This window comes from Wasmannia auropunctata, unplaced genomic scaffold (assembly GCF_000956235.1).
Source record: "Wasmannia auropunctata unplaced genomic scaffold, wasmannia.A_1.0 LD335328.1, whole genome shotgun sequence".
Taxonomy (NCBI): Eukaryota; Metazoa; Arthropoda; class Insecta; order Hymenoptera; family Formicidae; genus Wasmannia; species Wasmannia auropunctata.
In genome coordinates this window covers 150972-171566 of record NW_012027562.1, presented here as the reverse complement: position 1 = coordinate 171566, position 20595 = coordinate 150972, and the positions used below count along the sequence as shown (strand labels likewise).

The 20595-nt window shown below is 41.1% G+C and overlaps 1 protein-coding gene across 5 annotated transcripts; it reads left to right on the top strand.

The window, feature by feature from the left end:
- Positions 1-1187: 1187 nt before the first annotated feature.
- LOC105457236 (inositol hexakisphosphate and diphosphoinositol-pentakisphosphate kinase 2) lies at positions 1188-20595 on the top strand. 5 transcript variants are annotated; one of them, XM_011701789.1, is made up of 31 exons: positions 1188-1405; positions 1724-1873; positions 2015-2138; positions 2210-2305; positions 5180-5377; positions 5489-5629; positions 5721-5811; positions 5981-6135; positions 6243-6535; positions 6885-7079; positions 7159-7245; positions 7316-7504; positions 7647-7744; positions 7940-8062; positions 8588-8617; positions 9358-9592; positions 9676-10111; positions 10191-10324; positions 10481-10595; positions 10677-10916; positions 10998-11147; positions 11239-11396; positions 11533-11681; positions 12640-12687; positions 15001-15315; positions 16521-16742; positions 17083-17323; positions 17584-17675; positions 17746-17857; positions 18115-18495; positions 18593-20595. In XM_011701789.1, the coding sequence occupies exons 3-31, from the start codon at positions 2106-2108 to the stop codon at positions 19059-19061; spliced, it is 5226 nt and encodes a 1741-aa protein (XP_011700091.1). In that variant the 5' UTR covers positions 1188-1405; positions 1724-1873; positions 2015-2105; the 3' UTR covers positions 19062-20595. The 5 variants fall into 5 exon arrangements, with proteins under 5 accessions (XP_011700091.1, XP_011700093.1, XP_011700092.1 ...); XM_011701791.1 differs by lacking the exon at positions 15001-15315 and having other exon boundaries at positions 1189-1405; positions 1724-2138; positions 16563-16742; XM_011701790.1 differs by lacking the exon at positions 15001-15315 and having other exon boundaries at positions 1189-1405; positions 1724-2138.

Genomic DNA, 20595 nt, shown 5'->3' with positions numbered 1-20595 from the left:
ATATATATATATATATATATATATCAAAGCACATGTCATTTAGTTCAACGAGCGTGTCTCCTTTGATTTTGTCTAAAGTAAATTTTATATCGTAGAATGTGAAATATTTTTGTAATTTTTGTTTACTAATTTTGTTACAGTAGTATGTATTATGAAATTTAAAATATAATTGTTTTCATTATCACAGATTGTAAGTCAAAACGCAATACATTATGTACTACGTATGCAAATAAAGTAAATTAATCCTATAATTTCACAACTATAGTTAGATCTTCCTCAATTTGATGGGTTTAGAGTATTTAATTTTTCAAAAAAAAAAACAAAAAATAAAATGATACAGCTTGTTTATTTAAGTGTGAAACGATTGAAAGAATTTCGTTTTTAGATACTTAGATCTGGTGAAGATCTTTATGCAGAATAAAATGACAATCAAGTGATGACTGGTAAAGGATAAGCTTACTGAAACAATTTTAAAAATTATGGAGTTAGCCAGTAACGATTATAAAATTAATCGGAAATGGATTATTAAGTTATTGTCCAACCATTCTTTCCACTGTCCAACCATTGTCCACAACTCCTATCTTGAAGAGAGCCAGGGATCTGTCTTACACAGATTACAAATTAAATATTTATTATGTAGGAGGATCGGATATGAAACCTGTCAATTATGCGTCCATCGTTCCCACACGGAGTCTTCCAAGTAAACCGCAATTCTATCATTATTTACTCAAAATTCCTAAATTCATTCAGATTTCATGATTACTATTTGTAAAATTTTAGATTTGCTTTACTATGTTAGATTTTTACTAATTAAAATGAAATAATTGAAAAGAAAAAACATGAAAATTACGAATCCAATGTTATAATTGGATAATATTATAAAGACCACACTAATCCAATAATATTGTAAAGACCAGATCTCTAAAGAATATTTTGAATTTGTTCCTTGCAGCTGCGTTGTGTGTTATCCTTTTTTATAATCTTTTTAAATGAAAAATGGAAAACGAGAAAAGGAATGAAAAGACGAGGAGATACAAAAGTTCAGCTGCGCGCAGAACAAAACTCTGGTTGTGACGTTCGAACGTTTTCCGATCTCGCGGCCTTCAAGCTCGCCTCTCGCGCGTCGAGGTGAGGTGAGGTGAGGTGGCACATGCGCGAGAGATTCCGCCTTCCGGGGGGAGGAAACACCGCTGTGCGTCAAGATTCGATCTCGTGGGTGGCACATGCCGCCGCCGACCCGACGACGATCCGTGCGACGTCAACAGAGAGAGAGAGAGAGAGACGCGAATTCAAAACGGCCCGGAGAGTAGCCGCGAGTGGTCGCGAGTCAGCCGGAGTCGTCGTACGTGTCACGTTGCGAGTCACGTGCGGGCCGTAATTGTCGCGTTCCCGTGGCGGGCGTACGGTAAGTACCGCTCCGCGATTTGCCTTCTGCGAGTTCCCCGCGCAAATAAGTACGTCGGCGAGTTCGCATGGCGCGCACTTGCTGTCACCGCCGCGCCGCTCCTACGTGCGTAGTACAGCGGCACGTTGATGATCGAATCGCGGGCAACCCCGAAGGCAAATGTATAAGGTGTACCGCCCACACACCGCGACTGTACGCCGCTGTTTGCGATCAGCCGGGTGTTGCAAACGCGGTTATCTCGCGGTGGATATGCGGTGCAAACACGTTACATACGTCTCTCTGTCTCGCCCCCCGACAAACATTTGATTTCCATTGCAGCTCGCTGGGAAAACAACACGCAACGTCGCGAACGTCGTCTCGCTCGAGGAGGGAACGTTCCTGTAAACGTCCGTACTGCGTTGTAAATTGCGGACTGGAGACCGAAAAAAAAAACGCTAGTTCTGGCTCGTGAGAGAGAGAGAGGAACCCGTAAGATTGAGAGAGCAAGACAAGTTTCGCTTGCAATTATGTAGCTTGCACACCAAGTAGTGTCTCTCCCGCACCTAGCTGTTTTTCCCTGTACGATTTCAACCGACATTGACGTCTGATTAACGCGAGATAATATGGCAGTTTCAGTCAGCACGGGACGACGTTAAGTCTGACATAAAGAGCACGTGAAAACACAGGTTGTTTATATCTTATCAATGAGACCGGGTCTGACATGTCTTACACTGAACTGGAACATGGTTACCAAGTAAATTGTCTTTATTAGCCGTTCGAAGATGATCAGCGACGTTCAGTTTAACCGAGATTTTGTTCCTGCAGGGTCTCAGGAATGCGAGCAGACCGATGTTCTACATAGGGGACATAAATACAGTGCAGCCGTCTGTTATTCCCTCGCTCTACCGCTCGTCGAAAAGAGTAAGTTCGGGACGATGATTTTACTGTCGTTGAAAAAAAAAAACCGCACACTGGTTGCAAGCGTCTGCGATACGTTGCACGAGGCACAGTTTGAGATTTGTCCCTCAGTTTCCTATAATCAAAGCACACGTACGAAGTTTTTGAATTCAAATGCGAACCAAGTGTTTTTCTTCATTTTTTAAATCTTCTTTTTGTTGTACATGTGAATGATTTTCTCGAGCGTGCATCCAAGTTGCTAATCGCACGAAGCCGCGATCTGTATCTGATGACGTATCACAGAAACAGTGAGAGGAGTAGCAAGAGACGCGCGAACAGAGCCACGTGTCTCTTTGTATGTGACAATCGATTGTGTGTTATTCAAGAATTCGGATTGACTTGAGGTCGACAGAGACAGCAACGTTGCTCCATTTCCGCCTTTTTCTCTCGTGTTTGTGTCATAAAAGAGCGACAGACGCGCACGTTGTAAAGCGGCTGTTTAGAAAAAGAGAGCTGGCGGTACACGTTTTCAGTCGGAGGTTAGAAATCTATATATATAGGTATACATTAGGAATATGCAATGTATGTAGATTTATTTTCTCACGTACTTAAAAATACACGCGAGCGCCGTCCCCTTATTTACAGTATACTTGCCCTTTGCAACGCGCGGAAATGTGCGAGTCAGTTATGTAAACAATTGATACGTAAACAGAGGTGCTGAGTAAATGTTTGAAGCTCTCGTTGTGATCCGGTTAATTTGCTGGTCCTACGTAGACAGTCCGAGAGATATACGTCCTCATTACGTAATTAATACCGTTTTGTAGATATCAAGTCAAATCGTACGCGAGCATTCGCGACACGCGATTATTAATAAATATTTCCGTGTGGTGAGGTGTACGAAAACGCGCGATCGGTATAGGCGAGTATAGGATCCCGTGCTTTTTTTCTCTTTCTCCACGATGTTTGGCCAGACAGGGATTTATCTCATTATAAGACACGTTATTCGAATGGTACGCATGCGATATACTGCAGTTTGGATTTTCTATCAGTGCACGTGCAACGCAAACATTTAACCGTTCCGTTTGTATGTGTATGTGTGTGTGTGTGTGTGCGTGTGTGTGTATGGTAGAAATACATTTGTTAACATTCATCGCCGGCCAATTATAGCAGTGCTAATATTGACCGAATTACAAATTGCCTCTAACAGTGCTTGATAACATTATGGCAACTGCTGCCTGCGAGCTCTAGTCTTTATTCAGAAGGTATTCGCTGCTCGTTAAGTTTAACAGTGTATGAATGCAGTTTAGGTAGACTCTAACAGCACGCACGTATTATTAGAATATCATCTAAATTAAATGACTACGAATTTTAACGTCATACTGTACTGTCATATCATTATTTTGAAGGTGCATGAACAGTGCTGTCAAGAGTATGTGTCTGAATCCTAAAAGTTACAGTGATAATGCTCAAGTGACATTGACTTGAGAGTAGGAGTTTGATAATCGTTCCTTTATCTTTCTATCTCGTGTGACACGATTAACTGTAGTATCGCACATCGAGTGACCGATATTGGAACAGTATCAATTAAATCATTGCTCATTATCAGAACAGAAGACACCAGAGTTTATGGAGTCTTTAATTCTCGAAGATACGTAACAATGAATTTTACTTCCAAGGTAAAAAAAAGTGCGTGTGTGTGTGTGTGTGTATGTGTGTAGTTATATATAACGTTATATTTATAACGAATTATGTAATACTCTGTAATCTAATTGTAATACTCTGATAAGAACGTGTTTAAAGATTAACTCCATAGAGAATAGGAATAGCTATCCATTATAATTAAAAAACAAGAGATATATGATTGCACATAATGGTAAAGATTTTTTATATTTTTCAATTTAACGTAACAGGTAGTTGTAGTTTTTCTGTAATTCTGATAACTTATCAGATATCACTAATCGTATAAAAATTTACCATCACTTTTTCTATTTATTTATTATCTTGAATTCTCATATAAACGATAGGAAATGAAGATAGATTCCCATTGTATTTTCTTCAGCTTGCTCTTTATCCTTTTTCTTTCTTTCTTTCACATTATTATAACTTACATTAATCTCACACCTTTTCTAAATCTTTCATTGCAGTGATTAACAAACGCTCGTGCTTCGATTTGCTTGTTGCTGCATGACTGGTATTGCATTTCTCGTTGATCCCCGGATCGTAATAAAATAGTAATGGAATAAAGCGGAATGAACGGAATATACATATAAGTGAAAATATAACTAAACGTGTAGGTGAATGATAACTTCATATATGAATCACGAATTTTAAAGATAGCGTGATTTTTCATCTTCAAATTTACACATATTTCACACGCTTTGTTGCTTGATATGTATTACCTTTCTATGTAGGCAATAACATATGCGATCGACGTATAACTTACTTATCAAAAGATACACAAACTAAAGAGTATAATGAGTAATCTTACGAGAGTTCGCGATGAAAATTGTCCTGCTGACGACAAGCCTAGATTTCTATCCTGCCTAAAGTCATACTGGGTGAGCACTATTTAGCTTGAAGACTTTACGATCTTCATCACTGCTTGTTATATAGCGGAGTTTAGAAGTCACGTTCATTTTTAGAAAATATATCGTATAAAAAGTCAGGCTGTAACGTTCCACCACCTTGATCTATCACTAATTTTTCAAAACCAAAAAAAAAATGTGTGTGGTAGTGAATTTAATTTTGTATTATACATGTATATAAGTTTCATTGGAATGTCTATTATTTTTTTTTCTGTTTATTAGTATATTGCGAGTGTTGTATATCGAGATGTGACTTGCATTCACGATATATCCTCTTGAGTAATTGGTACTTATCGTGTGTTTTGCCTTCTAGCCCGAATTATCAGACGGCACGCAAGATGATGCTTATATGGGCGGGAGTGATGTGGAAGGAGAGGGAAAGCAAGTCCTGGTTGGGATATGCGCAATGGCGAAGAAGTCTCAGAGTAAACCGATGAAAGAGATTTTAACAAGGCTCGAGGAATTCGAGTACATAAAAATTGTCGTCTTCCCAGAAGAAGTGATATTGAAGGTAATATATATTTTATATATATATATATTTTTTTATACGTTTTATGGAGCTATAATATAGTAATATTTTTACTACAAAATTTATATCTTTTTGCACTTTGCTCGTTTATAGGAACCTGTAGAAGACTGGCCTATAGTCGACTGCTTAATAAGTTTCCACAGTAAAGGCTTTCCCCTTGATAAAGCTATAAGTTATGCGAATTTACGTAAACCGTTTATCATCAATCATCTCCCGATGCAGTACGATATTCAGGTATGTAAAACCTTAAAAAAAATATCACGAAATATTTATATTTTTCTATCGCGTATATCTTCTCTACGTATTAATGCAAATTTTGCCGTAGGACCGAAGAAGAGTTTATGCTATACTGGAAAGCGAGGGCATCGAAATTCCGCGGTATGCCGTTCTCGACAGAGATTCACCGGATCCGAAACGTGAGTTTATTTGCACTGTTCGCAAACACATCGTAAGTACTTAAATCCTCCGCGATCCAGTTTTGAAATCAAACTGCCATGGCGTGTTCAAATGAGAGTTTAGAGAACTCACTCGTGTGCCACTTGTCTGTTTAATCTTTACACATAGAGAATATAAATTGCATTTCAGAGCACGAATTGGTGGAGTCGGAGGATCACGTGGAGGTGAACGGTGTTACTTTCAACAAACCATTCGTGGAAAAACCAGTATCCGCCGAAGATCATAATATCTATATTTACTATCCTACTTCGGCTGGCGGTGGAAGTCAGAGATTATTTAGAAAGGTATATAAATTTTCTTTTCCGAAATCAGTGTGATTCCTTGCACACGATTTTTAGGAAGTGAATGGAAAAAAGTTAAAAATACTTACAATGACATTGCTTCATTACAGATAGGTAGCCGTAGTAGCGTATATTCTCCAGAATCTCGCGTACGCAAGAGCGGCTCTTATATCTATGAAGATTTTATGCCTACCGATGGCACCGACGTTAAAGTTTACACCGTGGGGCCTGATTACGCTCACGCCGAGGCGAGGAAGAGCCCCGCTCTGGACGGCAAAGTCGAGAGAGATTCGGAGGGCAAGGAAATACGTTATCCGGTGATATTGAACAACGCCGAGAAACTCATTAGCAGGAAGGTATGTTTGGCCTTCAAGCAAACGGTGTGCGGCTTCGATTTACTAAGGTATGTGTATCGTACATTTACATGAAATGCAACCAGTATATAAGAAATTAGGTCTGCTTTTTCGATAATTTTTTTTTTTTTATGAACAATGACATGTCCGTTAAAGCATTTCTCACGTAAAATTTATTTTGAGCGTATCTGTATGACATTATTAAGACGCGGTACATCACGCATCGACGTAATACAATTGCCGACGTGGTTATCAATGTTATTTTAGAGCGCGTATCGCGTTACACATTCAATGTGAACTGGCTTCAGTCGGGATACAGGCACTGACACGGGCGTGAATGTATCGCGGTTTACGAAAGTCAAGTAACAATTAATACAGCGAGCATGATTCTGATTACAGGGCAAACGGCCAGTCGTTCGTGTGCGACGTGAACGGATTTAGTTTTGTAAAGAACTCGAACAAGTATTACGATGACTGTGCCAAGATCTTGGGGAATATGATACTTAGGGAACTGGCTCCAACGTTGCATATTCCGTGGAGCGTTCCCTTCCAACTGGACGATCCTCCTATCGTGCCAACCACGTTTGGCAAAATGTTAGTCTAATCGCAATTACAATTGTGTTTTTATATTGAAGCATTTCTCAATTTACTAACTACTTCGATATTTACGTAGGATGGAATTGCGCTGTGTCGTGGCAGTTATTAGGCATGGTGACAGAACCCCAAAGCAGAAGATGAAAGTAGAAGTGCGTCATCCGAAGTGAGTAAACAAGATTTTACATATTTTCTTTCATTGAAGAACATCATAAATTAATATATATATTTTACAGATTTTTTGAGATATTTGCAAAGTACGATGGCTACAAGCACGGACATGTCAAGCTAAAACGGCCTAAACAACTGCAAGAGATTCTCGATACAGCGCGTAGTTTACTAGCGGAAATACAGCATCGAGCGGCGGGACCCGAGTTGGAAGAAAAACAAGGGAAATTGGAGCAACTCAAGAGTGTCTTAGAAATGTATGTGGCAATAAGCAAAAGAAAAATAGTACTTTAATGAATTAAATTAATTATATACTATATAACGATTATTATTAATGTTATATAGTTGAGTATAAAATGCGATAAATTTGATAATAAGATTATTAACTCTGTACCGCAGGTATGGACATTTCTCTGGCATAAATCGCAAAGTCCAATTAAAGTATCAACCGCGAGGACGACCGCGGGGAAGTTCTTCCGACGACGGTAGCGATCTTAGTATGCTTCGTTTACTTTCTCACTATTTCATATAATATACATGTATACATTTTTAAGGATGTGTACTTAATGGATATCCATACATATCTATATATATTGAATATATTTATATACATATAATATATTCAATGGATATATTTTAGAAAATTGTGTATATGAAATGCGCGTACCTCTTCAACTTTTTCTCTTTCTCAGACCGACTAGGGGAGCCGTCTCTCGTTCTGATATTGAAATGGGGCGGAGAACTGACGCCGGCCGGACGTATTCAGGCGGAGGAATTGGGACGCATATTCCGCTGCATGTACCCCGGTGGTCAAGGTAGACACCTTAGTGGTTCGTATCTTATGTTCATATGCTTGCCATGCCCGCTTTTAAGTTTCTACACAGTATCGAAGATCGTTATATAATAATTTCCCTCTATTAGCTAAACCCTGATCTCTGGGTTTACCCGTGAATATATATACGAACTACGTGATCCGAAAGCCTTGCAGGCTTTCAATATATATGCTTAATTATCTCTTGTATCTTTTGAGAATGCTATATTGTACAAGTTGCGAAATTATTGGACGGCTTAGAGAGATTGGCGTACTGAGATTGCATTGAATTGTATTCTCACAATGATTTACATCACAATATCTTGTTATTTAGAGACGTAAAAAAGCGTAAAGATAATTAATGTAATGAGAATTTATGCGAGAGTAATTGCCAGTGTAGCAACCACTGTGGCACTAACAAAACCATATTGGCAATCATATCTTAACTGTTAGTTAATTAGTAGAGATGTAATAATATCACGCTCTCGAGTGTCACATATAGGATAATTTATCTCAAATGTTATTTCAGAGGAAGAATCAGAGATGTTACCAAACCACGGTAACCTTTTATTTACGATCCACGCTTATTCCATAGTTTACAGTAGATTGTATTGCTGTCCTTAGAAATAGCGATGTTAAATATCGGTCGACGGCGCTGACAGTAAGAGAGTACACTTGCACACCTGCACTTTGTATCTCTTTATTTGAACGAGCTCCCGAGTGGCCCGAGCTCGACCCGGCCGTGACTCGGCCGTCGTCGTCGGCGACTTGGGAGCAGCATGGTTGTTTAGCGTACATCACACACTTACCTCTCGCCACACGCTTTTTCTATGCTAATGTAACGTTTTTTCCGTTAATTTTGTTTTTAACGGCACTACAACTACATGTTGAAGAAAGTATATATATTTTTATATATGGATACAAAATGTTATGCACGTAATCTCTTTGTACAATATATGTCTTCGTCGAAATGTAATTTTCCATTAAATTTACCAACAGAGGAGTTTTAAGGTAACTCTAAAACATTTAGAGACATGAAAAACTACTGCAGTACATTCCGGCGTTGTGTATTACGACATACAATGTTAATTAATATTAATTAATCCCGATTAATGCATCTTTTCACGATATCACGATGATCTCGATACTAGAGCATAGGTCATCTCGACAACTGGTTTTTTTTTTGGAGTTAATCTCTTAAATTGTTCCGTTGTCGTTGTGTTCTATGATTTTACGATAGCTGTTGTCACGAGGGATCCCGTCGTTGTGTTGATATTATTCCCCCTTGTGTAAACGTAGGTGAATACGCAGGTGCGCAAGGATTGGGTTTGTTACGCCTGCACTCCACGTTTCGCCACGACTTGAAGATCTACGCCAGCGACGAGGGACGCGTTCAAATGACCGCGGCGGCCTTCGCGAAGGGACTGCTCGCGCTGGAGGGAGAGCTGACGCCTATCCTGGTGCAGATGGTGAAAAGCGCGAATACCAATGGCCTTCTGGACAACGATTGCGACAGTAGCAAATATCAGAATATGTGAGTCGGATCTTCATTGTACGTCTCAATTGTACGTCTTTCTTGTAATTGTAATCTACATACGGTATGTACGAATTGTAAAGGGTAAAAACGCGCTTGCACGAGCTGCTGCAGCAGGACAGAGAATTCACCCGGGAGGATCGTGAGCAGATCAATCCGGGAAACGCGCTTAGCATCAACGCCGCTTTGGACTGCGTCAAGAACCCGGTCAGGTGCTGCCAGCACGTTCACACGCTCATCCAGAAGCTCCTGGACATCGTGCGAATCAAGAAGGAGGATCCGAAGACGAAGGACACGATACTCTATCACGGCGAAACGTGGGAGCTGATGGGTCGTCGCTGGGGAAAGATAGAAAAGGACTTTTGCACGAAGAACAAACGTTTCGACATATCTAAAATTCCCGATATTTACGATTGCATAAAATACGACCTGCAGCACAACAATCATACGTTGCAGTTCGAACACGCGGAAGAGTTGTACACGTACGCTAAGTCTCTGGCGGACATAGTAATACCTCAGGTACAGATTTCTGCTCGCCGCTAATCCTATCGACATCTTATTTTCCCTTCTGTAAATTACGTTGTATATTTATGCGCAGGAATATGGTTTGACGGTACAAGAGAAACTGACTATCGGTCAGGGTATATGCACGCCTTTATTGAAGAAAATAAGGGCTGATCTACAACGAAATATCGAGGAATCTGAGGAGACTGTTAATAGGCTTAATCCTAGGTAACAATTGAGTTTTACTTTTAAAGAGCTTTCCTCTTTAACGACTTGACATTTTTTTAAATAGCTATAATCATTATAATAGCTATTTAAAAATAATACTAATAATTTTAATAATCATTATAATAGCTATATAATATAATTATTAATGATCCATAGATATTCCCACGGTGTCTCGAGTCCGGGACGCCACGTACGTACGAGGCTGTACTTCACAAGCGAGAGTCATGTACATTCCTTGCTGACCGTGTTACGTTATGGTGGTTTACTCGACGTAAGTGGCACGTCTGACGCTACGGCTGGAAAAAAATAATCTACTGTCTTGTTTTCTGATTTTTTGTAAATCGATCTACAGATGGTGAAAGATGAGCAGTGGCGGCGCGCAATGGAATACGTCAGTATGGTCTCCGAGTTGAACTACATGTCGCAAATTGTCGTTATGTTGTACGAGGACCCGACCAAGGATCCATGCAGCGAGGAGCGCTTTCATGTTGAGCTGCACTTCAGTCCCGGCGTTAACTGTTGCGTGCAGAAGAACTTGCCGCCTGGTCCCGGATTCAGACCGCACTCGCGCAATGAGAGCAGTCATAACGTGGTGAGACTTTGAAATTGTTCGCAATAATCTAGCTAATCGCAATGCAAATGAATGAATTTTTACCGATCTCTTCCTTTAAAGGGGGAGAGCGGTGGGTCTGGTCAGGACACCAGTTCACAATGTAGCACCCGCATAGAGGAGGAAGATGCGGAATTGGGTATTATCGAGGATGATCTAAATACCACGGCGCAAGCTGTGAGTACCAGTTTGCTTATAGATCGCATAGTTAAAGTAAGTTTTGGTAAACTTTTAAATGTATATTCTGTTTTCGAGCCAGTTCGTTCTCAATGGAGTTATACGATAGACAAAAATTTACTTTCAGGATACGCCCCCGCCATTAACCGAAACGGACACTGTGGACTCCATGTTGGACAGTCCAACGACCAGCCGTGGGATCGACATGATGGATTTGGATCCGAATATGATGGACGAACCGTACGATAGCGGATTTTTGCAGAGCTCGGCACCGATTCCCATCAGGTCTACTACTTGCTTATGCTCCGATTTGCGTTGAGCACTTTATCCACGAAAACGTTTATCATCCCGATAAAATAATGTGTGAAGAACGGAAGTTTCATTAACTTACGATACCATGTGTGTGTGTGTGTGTGTGCAGCGCCAGAACCGTGGCTGGACATGAAGCTGCGAGACTTAGCAGCCAACTGGCGGCGAGTCAGCGACAACGGCGAAGCAGGGAGGTGGGGAGCATCGTGGAACCGCGCGCGCGAAGCTACGACCATCAGCGGCAAGAAAAACCCGAGAAAGGTAAGTGCGCAAGTTGACACGCAAGTTTATCGTATCGGTGAGCAGATTTACGATGAAGTAAGTGTGAAGGATGTCGCCGATGAATGCGAGCGATATTTGACGAAGATGTAAATATTAACAAGCCGATCTATACCTGCTGTGTATGTGCGTGAATATATACGTACATATACACGGGTATACGGGTATGCGTATGTAAGACGTGTACGGTATCCTTAACACGTTTAATGGTTTGTGCATGATTAGAGTTATTGATTATTATTGGTCTTCTTTACAATATTTATACACCACTTTAATGGCATTAACAATTATCAATAGTTATAGAATGCTATATAATGAATGCTATATATCCTCCCTCCCAAATTATTACAGTAGCTTCACATCACGGAATTATATATTTTTATCACGATAAATCCCATTTTCCCTTGCATAAGTAGTGATTAACGAATGATACATCGAGATTTAAATCGTGTTTATTCGATATTTTAACTCAATGAATCGATAGCTTGATACGAATTATCGTGCAATTTTTACAATACGAAATTAGAAATATTTCTGATATTTACGAAAGGTTCTAAAGATATATTGGTGCATTTGTTTCTAAATTTCGCGCTGTTAAATTTATAGATCCGATATTTTTTGTTATCTAAATAAGAGCAGAGATTTGGTATTTATATCATTTTTACGAAATGTCGCATGTAGATGAATAGAACTTAAATCGTGGGCAATAACGATAGTACGGTAAAAGGATGTTCCTCTCTTCTCTTCGAAGAATATGCCGGTTTGTAGAAACGCGCGCAAACGTTTGACGTTTAATATATACTAGGTATAATATTATATTAACGTTAAAGGCACCGGGATGTTAGAGCTTTTAGGGGCTAATTACTGGCAATTGAATTGATGGTGGAATGTCGCCACAATGTGTCCCCCCCTTCTGTGTTCTACTGTTCTCTTTTTGTAGCTGCGGACAAGCTGCAGTATCAGAGCTTGGACGCGGTCAACAAGGAAGGTACGTGTTTATCGGCTATCAATTTTTTACAGAATGATTTTTCAAAAATAATTGCACACGTAAATTTTCGTGATGATACTTTTCGTATCCTTCCTATTTTTTACCGTAATCGAGTAGATCCGTCCACGTACATATATTTAATTTTCTTTGAATACGATATATGTCCTTTTTTTTTTAATACCCGTAGAAACTTTTATGCACATGTTGCAATGAAATAATTTCATTCGATCGGCATCGCACAGTTACGCGATGATGAAATCTCATGTTAAACGTAGCGCAATTCTCTCACGTAAAGCAGACAAATTCCGCGGATCTTTCGTTGCAATTAGAATGTGCATAGTTGTTGAATACCGATATCAGTACCCGGAATGCGCTTATGCACATCCGCATCGGTACTGCAAATTGCTGATTAAAGTAATTGCCTAGACTGTCACGTCCTATACCTTGTATATCCTGTACCTCAGTGATAGCTACGATCTCTAGCATTAGTCTTATCCTCTTCCTCAGTGAATTAATATCTTGTATATTTTGCCCGAGTTAATTTTTCACGAAATGCTGCGAGTTGCATTCGTGTTGATTTCGTTATTTTTTTTTTTTTACTTTAATCAGTTTTACGAGTTGCACGTACTATATAGACGAGAAAAAGGACTAGTACGCCTTTTTTTTTTAATGGCTGGATCTCCAGAACACACCGGACGAGATGCGGCGGTCTGGTTGATTTATCCGGGTGGGGCGATCTGTCCGGAAGAGTCTAATGTGTCTTGTTTCATGTAGTACAGCCGAGAGATGTGTATTTTGCCAGAGTAGGAGGTGGATTCCAGTTGAAATAACTCTTTGCTCAGCGATAGTTGTGCGCGTGGAAGCCAACTAATCAAGTCTCGGCGGCTGTCTGGGCCACACACACACACACGCGCACGTCAGTGTAGTGTGGTCCATTCAGCTGCCCACCCCCTCGAATCCTCGATCCTGAGAACATCATCCCCACGAGATACTCGCAAAAAAAAAAAACGTCTTCATTCACCATCGGCCCTCCCTCGAGGAGCTTCTCGAAGCTCCATGCGCATTCGCTCACACATCGTTCATCGCACATCGTTTATCCGAAGTGTTCATCCGAATTTTTCAAACGATACTTGACGCTCATCGATTACTTCACAGCTTCTTTTTGTTATTGTGTTCGCATTTCATCTCATGTCGACTCATCATCGTCATCGTCATTTTCATCCTTCATCGTCGCCACTTTCATCGATCGCGTTGAGCCTAATGATTACCTTCGAAATAGGCAGCTCGCGAAGCATGTAACGTCTTCATGTTGTTTCTCCTCTTCACTCCATGTATAATTCATAACGATAGTCAAAAGGAAAAAAAAAGGGACTCGGACCAAGAGAAGCACCGTCTATCTTTCCGCTATATCATCGATCGTATACTAATGCCGTACACGAGCTTCGGCATTCCTAACAAAGATCAATGTACGAGGCTTGTCTACATGTGTGAGAAGTCGTGTGTGATTTGGTTGGCTTACTGGTTGCATGGCTATCGTGTGTCACGGTTGTATGGTGTGCGTACTCTCGTGAATCCGACATACTCGCTAAACTATTGTGCAAAGGGTCGAAGGTATATTTCTATCCTTATAATTTACTTTGTTTCTTCCTCGACGAATCTTTAAACGCCGAAGCGACTAAAATGTAACATTCGTAATCTTTCCAAGCGTCAAAGTATATCATTTATTTAATGACACGGGATTATCGTTAAATTCAGAGATTATCATTAAATTATTTTCCATATATTTTTTATCCAGAATATAATATAGTATATATTTACTTATATTGTAATAATCGTTATAATGTAACAGATTTTAAGGTTTCTTTATGCTAACGAATCTTATACACGTTACAGAAATTATTTTATTCTTTATTATACATATAATTTTTTAATTCACAATTTCCGTAATACGTACACGAGAAAAGCGCGAAGTGTGTATATCGCGAAGTGTACCATCGTTCTTTACGTTGATCACTGGATAATGCTCGATTTTTTTTTCTTATCGCGAGATCGCGATCCAAAGATTCGTCCCTGTCCAGTTCTTTAGCAAATGGGTTTTTTAATCGGCTCTTTCTCTCTTTTGTTTTCTTTTCTCTCCCCTTCCTCTCACTACACCGTCATACCGAATGCTGCACCGTCGTACCCCGTCGTTCTCCTTCTGATAACGCTATCACATCTGGATCTATATGCCTGCGCATTTCGCACCCTCTCCACGCACCGCACCGCATCGCAACGCACCGCACCGCAACGCAACGCAACGCAACTCGCTATTAGCCGCGGGGTCAACGCCGGAGGAATCCCGCGACGAGAAACACACGTGGAAGTCGGCGACGCTGCTGCAGTCGCACAGCTCGCCGGAGCTACCGGTCTCGTCGGACGAGAGCTTCGCTTCCTCGTGCTCGCTTCGCAATGCGCGCAACGATAGACAGCTATCCGCCAACCCTTGCTCGTTGCCCGATCCGTCGTCGTCGTACGCGACCGTCAGCGGCCTGCCACCAGTGCGGACTACCACCGGGTACCGTGGCCGCGGCAGAAAGTACGAACGCTCGCACTCCGAAGTGACCTTGCTCTCATCCGTCGAACTGTGCGGTGAGTTCAGGGGGTAAAACACGACAGACACGTCACGCGGGACTGACGGAGAGACCGTCGCACGTCTGGGTGGCGGCGCGGAAGAAACCCTGGTCCAGTCCTGGTATCGATGTCAATGTGAGAATTTTGTTCGTAATATAAAAAAAAAAAGGAAATAGCGTTATTTCACCCGGTGCAGGCGATTGGCACTCGTCTTCGTTCTTTAAAATCAGTAAGTAACAGATCAGTAAGTTTCAGATGTATAACGTTTCGTCCTCTCTTTTCGTTGATGATTTCTCCGCGTGCGAACTCTAATTGGCATTGACACACAGGTCGGACGCGACCTGGGTTACTTCTTTTCCCCGCGCTACTCCGGAGTTTCTGCGACCTCAATGTCAGATGCCGGAAACCTGCTCGGTTCACGAGATCAATGCGAAATTGATCCTACATGATTTACCGCATTGTTTCCCCCTCTCCGTATTCCGGATTTGTCCGAAATTGTACAATTTTTATTTCTTGACAAAGAAGTCATATAACGCGGCGAATAAAGGAGATCAGAATTTAATAAAAAAAAAAAAGAGAAATAATCAAGAGACTATATTCACTGCAACGTAATTAGTGCAACAAAGCAATTCAGCATTCGCAAAGTTTTAATTCTTTATTAATATAATGTTTTGCTGATTTTTATTTGATGTTCTTTTTCAAAGGAAGACCAACGCCAGTTTTTGTTTCCTAATATGGATTATTCCCACTAATCGAGGTTCATACGAGACTCGATCGATCTTCTGTCTCCTTTTAAAATCTGCCTTCAGAAAGAGGATCAGTTGATGACAAGCGCGATAATTAATATTTGTGGGAATAGTCCTATTATGCTCACCGATTCGCTTTGCTCGTTATTGCTCTGTCGTCTCTTTCTGATTATTAATGTCCCTCTTCTCACCTCTGAAAACACGAGCACAAACGCAAGCACGGGCACGAGGCACGAGCACGAGCACGAGTATGTCGTGATAGAATCTAGAGCTTCAGCCGAATCTCTGCCGGCTTTAAATGAGGACGTGCTACTTACATAACAAACTTTCACCGTTATCACTACCATCGATACCGATCCACCGAGACTAAATCATCATCACTGTCCGGAGTGTCTATCAACGTCTGAGTCCCCCCCCCCGCCGTCCGTCCGCCCCCCCCCCGTCTATCCAGGCCTCATTCCTCTTCTCCACCCCTAGACACGCGATCGCGGATCATTCAACCTGATCCTACCTGCACAGCAAGGCGCCACCGTCACAGTATCTCCGGACAGATGAGTTATTTCAAGCTGCTGGGCTACAGTGTCAGCAAGAAACTCACTGGCTCGGCCAACAGCCTCTTCAGCACCGCCGTGATAAGCGGCTCCTCGAGCGCGCCGAACCTGAAGGACATGGTACCACCTCATGCGTCTGCGGTCGCCGGCAAGTATATTATATGTTTAATTAATATAGAATAATACGGATAACTAACGCTCAATAATTTTACTTAACATTTAGCAAAATAATTTCGGATAATCAGTCTTTCGTAACGAACAGCATAAAAACCACTGAAACATTAAATCACTGAAGCATTAAATCTTATTCGGACAATCTATCTTCCTACAACATGAATGATCTAATAATAATTAATCTAACAATTCAGATAAACAATTAAAATTCTGAAAGTCCCGATATAATAATAAGTTATCCAACATAATAAATCGAATAGGAATGAAAGCTGAAATAATGAAGGACGACTCTAATTGGCACATTTATTCTGTAGCGATTGAAGGCTTCGGCGGGGTGCCCCCCATCAGGCCGCTGGAAACACTGCACAACGCGTTGTCGCTACGTCAACTGGACTCCTTCCTGGAGATGATGACCACGGCGCCGTTGTACAGGACCCCGGCCTCGTCGCCACCCAAATCGTCGCCGGCCGGATCGACGCACGAGTCGCTGAATCCGCCCCTCGTCCACGCCGGGATCAGTCGCGAGTATCACTCTTCCGACGCGGAAGCTGTCAGGTACCGTAAGAGATTGCATAAAGCACGACCGTGAGTATATTGAGTTCTTCCCCTCCGCTTCCCGTTATCTCGAGTAAGGACTCTCCCAGACTTATTCCGACGAATGTGTTGCATCCCCGTACTATGTCTTTTCCGTTGATTATCTAAATAATCATTTAGCGCGCGTTAGTGTAGTATCATTTTATAATTGCTAAAAATTCGAGCACGCGAGCTGCAATTGCTTGATCTCCAATGCATTATCACATTGCCACCTCGCACAGGTACATTATGCCGACACCGATACAGTATAAGCCTCTCGGCGAAGCGGAAACGTGTCATACCGGGAATCTACCGTCACCTACTAGCCCGAACAGTGCGTATCCTATCTAACTGTGACGGTAATATCAATTTTATTCAAATCATTTTTTCTATGCATTACTCAGGCACGGGATGGAGTAGCGAGCCGCAGTCTTTTCTGTCCTCCGAGCCGTCGTCACCTGCGCCAACGTCGACCGGCGAATGCAGTATGTCTATAAGTTTAATCAGCAACGAGAGGTGAGTCTTAAATGTATTGAGATTTTATAAATTTAATCTATTTCTTTCTAACTTTATACTTCCTCTCCTTTTATGTTGAATTAATGTGATTAATTAACTGATTTACTTGCATTCTGTGATCCTGAATTTACTAGATATGTCTTTTGTGGTTGTATCTTTTGTTTTGTTACTTACATATCTCTCTCTTTCTCTAATATCTTATTACGTTTGTACGTTGAGTGTTAATAACACTAGAAATAACATCTGTCCGTTCGCAGTGCTCAACTGTTTATCGCGCCGAAATTCTCCCCGACCTCTTGCCTGGACGTCGACTTTAACGAATTTTGTATTCGTCTCGATCAAGAGAATCGCGAGAGTCGCGGCAGCGTCTCATATACGGATTATTACAGCAACGAGGACGGCCAGATACGCAAAATAACGCAAATACCGCAAGTGATACAGTCGGGCGCCGGCGGCGCGCAGACGAAGCTCGTGTGCGGCGACGACGTTCCCTGCGACAATCTCGACGAAGACGAGGATCACACGTTGACTTTGAAACAGAGCGAGGAGCAAAAGAAGCAGGACCTTAAATCGATATTCGAGCAGAGGGACGACGTTAATCCCGCGAAATTAAGCGGCAGCTACAAGAAGATCGGACGGTAGGCGGATAAAAAAAAACGCGGTTTAACGCGAAATATAACAATGTATCGCGTGACGTGTCGATATTTATCGCGGCGTAAATTTGTTTCTCCTTAGTTTCGTGGTGGAAAGCACGGATATATCGCACGGCGACGTGCGAATCAGGGACATCAAGGACACCGACAAGGACGCCGGTACTTCCGACAAAGCGAAACTCTCTACCTCTCAGAAATCCGACACCTCGAGCACGGGTAAATCTTCCGTCGCGGAAAGGACAAAGAGGGACTCGAAAAAGAGCGGCGGCGGCTCGCACGTCAGTTCGCCGAAGCGAAAGAACTTCTCTCGCTCGCAGAGCGTCACGACGCCGAAGCAGGTCGCGCCGAATCCTGAGGCGACTTACAGCTACACGAGGCAGAGCTCGTTCTCGACCATGTCGGACGCGGATCTGGAAAGCTGGAAACTGAGCGCGGAGTCCTCGAGAACGAGCCAGCAGGAGGAGGAACCTATACTCACCGTGGCCAGCAGTCTCACGGATAGCTCTAATGTTACCGTGGGCTTCGACGTTAAAGAGGAGGAAAAGAACTAGATCGCGAATTAATTTACTCTGAGATGTTTTTTGACACCCACGTGATATTAGGTCTGTTCTTACTACGTAGCATTTTATGCTACTAAAGTTTTAGAAGGATAGAGTTTCCTAGCGTGAGAAAGGTATTAAAATACAGCAAGTATTAAGCAGAGGGCAAGACAGTCATATTGATGTTTCGTAGCATTACTCACTAAGGCTGATAAAAGTATAACAACCAGGACCAGAGTCGTTCGACTAGAGAGAGAGTTTTAACTAATAGCGGAACTTTTAAAAACCCCGTCTCCTTCCAACCCTGATTATACAAATGAGATATTAAATCAAATAAAGACGATATATATTCTTGTTTTAGCTCGAGGAGGATATTTCTAGAAAGCGATTAATCTCTCGCTCTGTGACTTAAAAAGAATATATTTTATCAATACAGATAGAATAATTACGTTAGTTTACCACCCTAAATGAAGTAGCAAGCGATTTAGAATGTTATGAGTCTTTTGTAACAAAAAGATCAACGAATTGCTCGACTGATAATAGTGAGAGAGAAAAATTAATCCTTTTAAATAAAATTTAAATAAAATCCTTTTACTTACATATCATTATCTGCGCGCTTTAATTTGTTTTTGATTTTACATATTTACATGTTTAGATTATTAATATAATTTTTTGTGAGGGTCTGTTTTAAAAGAAATTGATAAGCAATTTTAATTAAGTGAATTGACGATACATTTTCGATCGCTTATTTTAAGATTCTTAAACAAATAACGTTTCGCGCAGCAATATTCTTTAGGATCATCGCTATTGACTGTGAATCGTAATTACGCGCGTAGAAGATTACCTCTTTCCTAAAGAGATTACCGCAGATGTACAAATGCTATGTAGATAAACATAGCCATTATACGTGTGCTTCACTTAAGTTTAAGGATGACTAAATAGAAGAAGAGAAGGGCGGAGGAAAAAAGTACGTGTGATCGGGAAAGATGTAGCTTAGAAAGAAATGTAAAAATGTACTTTACTGCATTTTTTCTGTTCTTTTCAACCGAGATACGTTACATTAGTTTTTTAAATTAATAGTCAGATATTCCTGAAGTTACCGAAAGAGACTGAAAATTCATGTATACCCTAGCTAACGCTGTTGAATAACAACGAAAATATCCATTAGACATCTTATTTCGTACGGCTGCGTATGTAGGAGGACATTACGTTCCTTACATTCCCCCCCCCCCCCCGTGTATAGTGGTAAATATTGGAGAGAAGGATTTTATCCGAGCCAAAGAAAATACTGGTTAAGACGATACAAATATAAGCTTGAAGTTGCACGAACGAATATCCCAAGTGTTCATGGACACTTGACACGCGCGGCTTCCGATATTGCGAACCAGTACAGAGAATATGTAATAATTATTAACTGCAAATTAGTCGTACTTATAAAATAGTAAACTGCGTGCTCATAGATACGCGAAATATATGTATGTAAATATATATATCTATGTTACGAATGTTTTAATAAAACAACCTGAAAAGGAACTTGTTCGTTTAG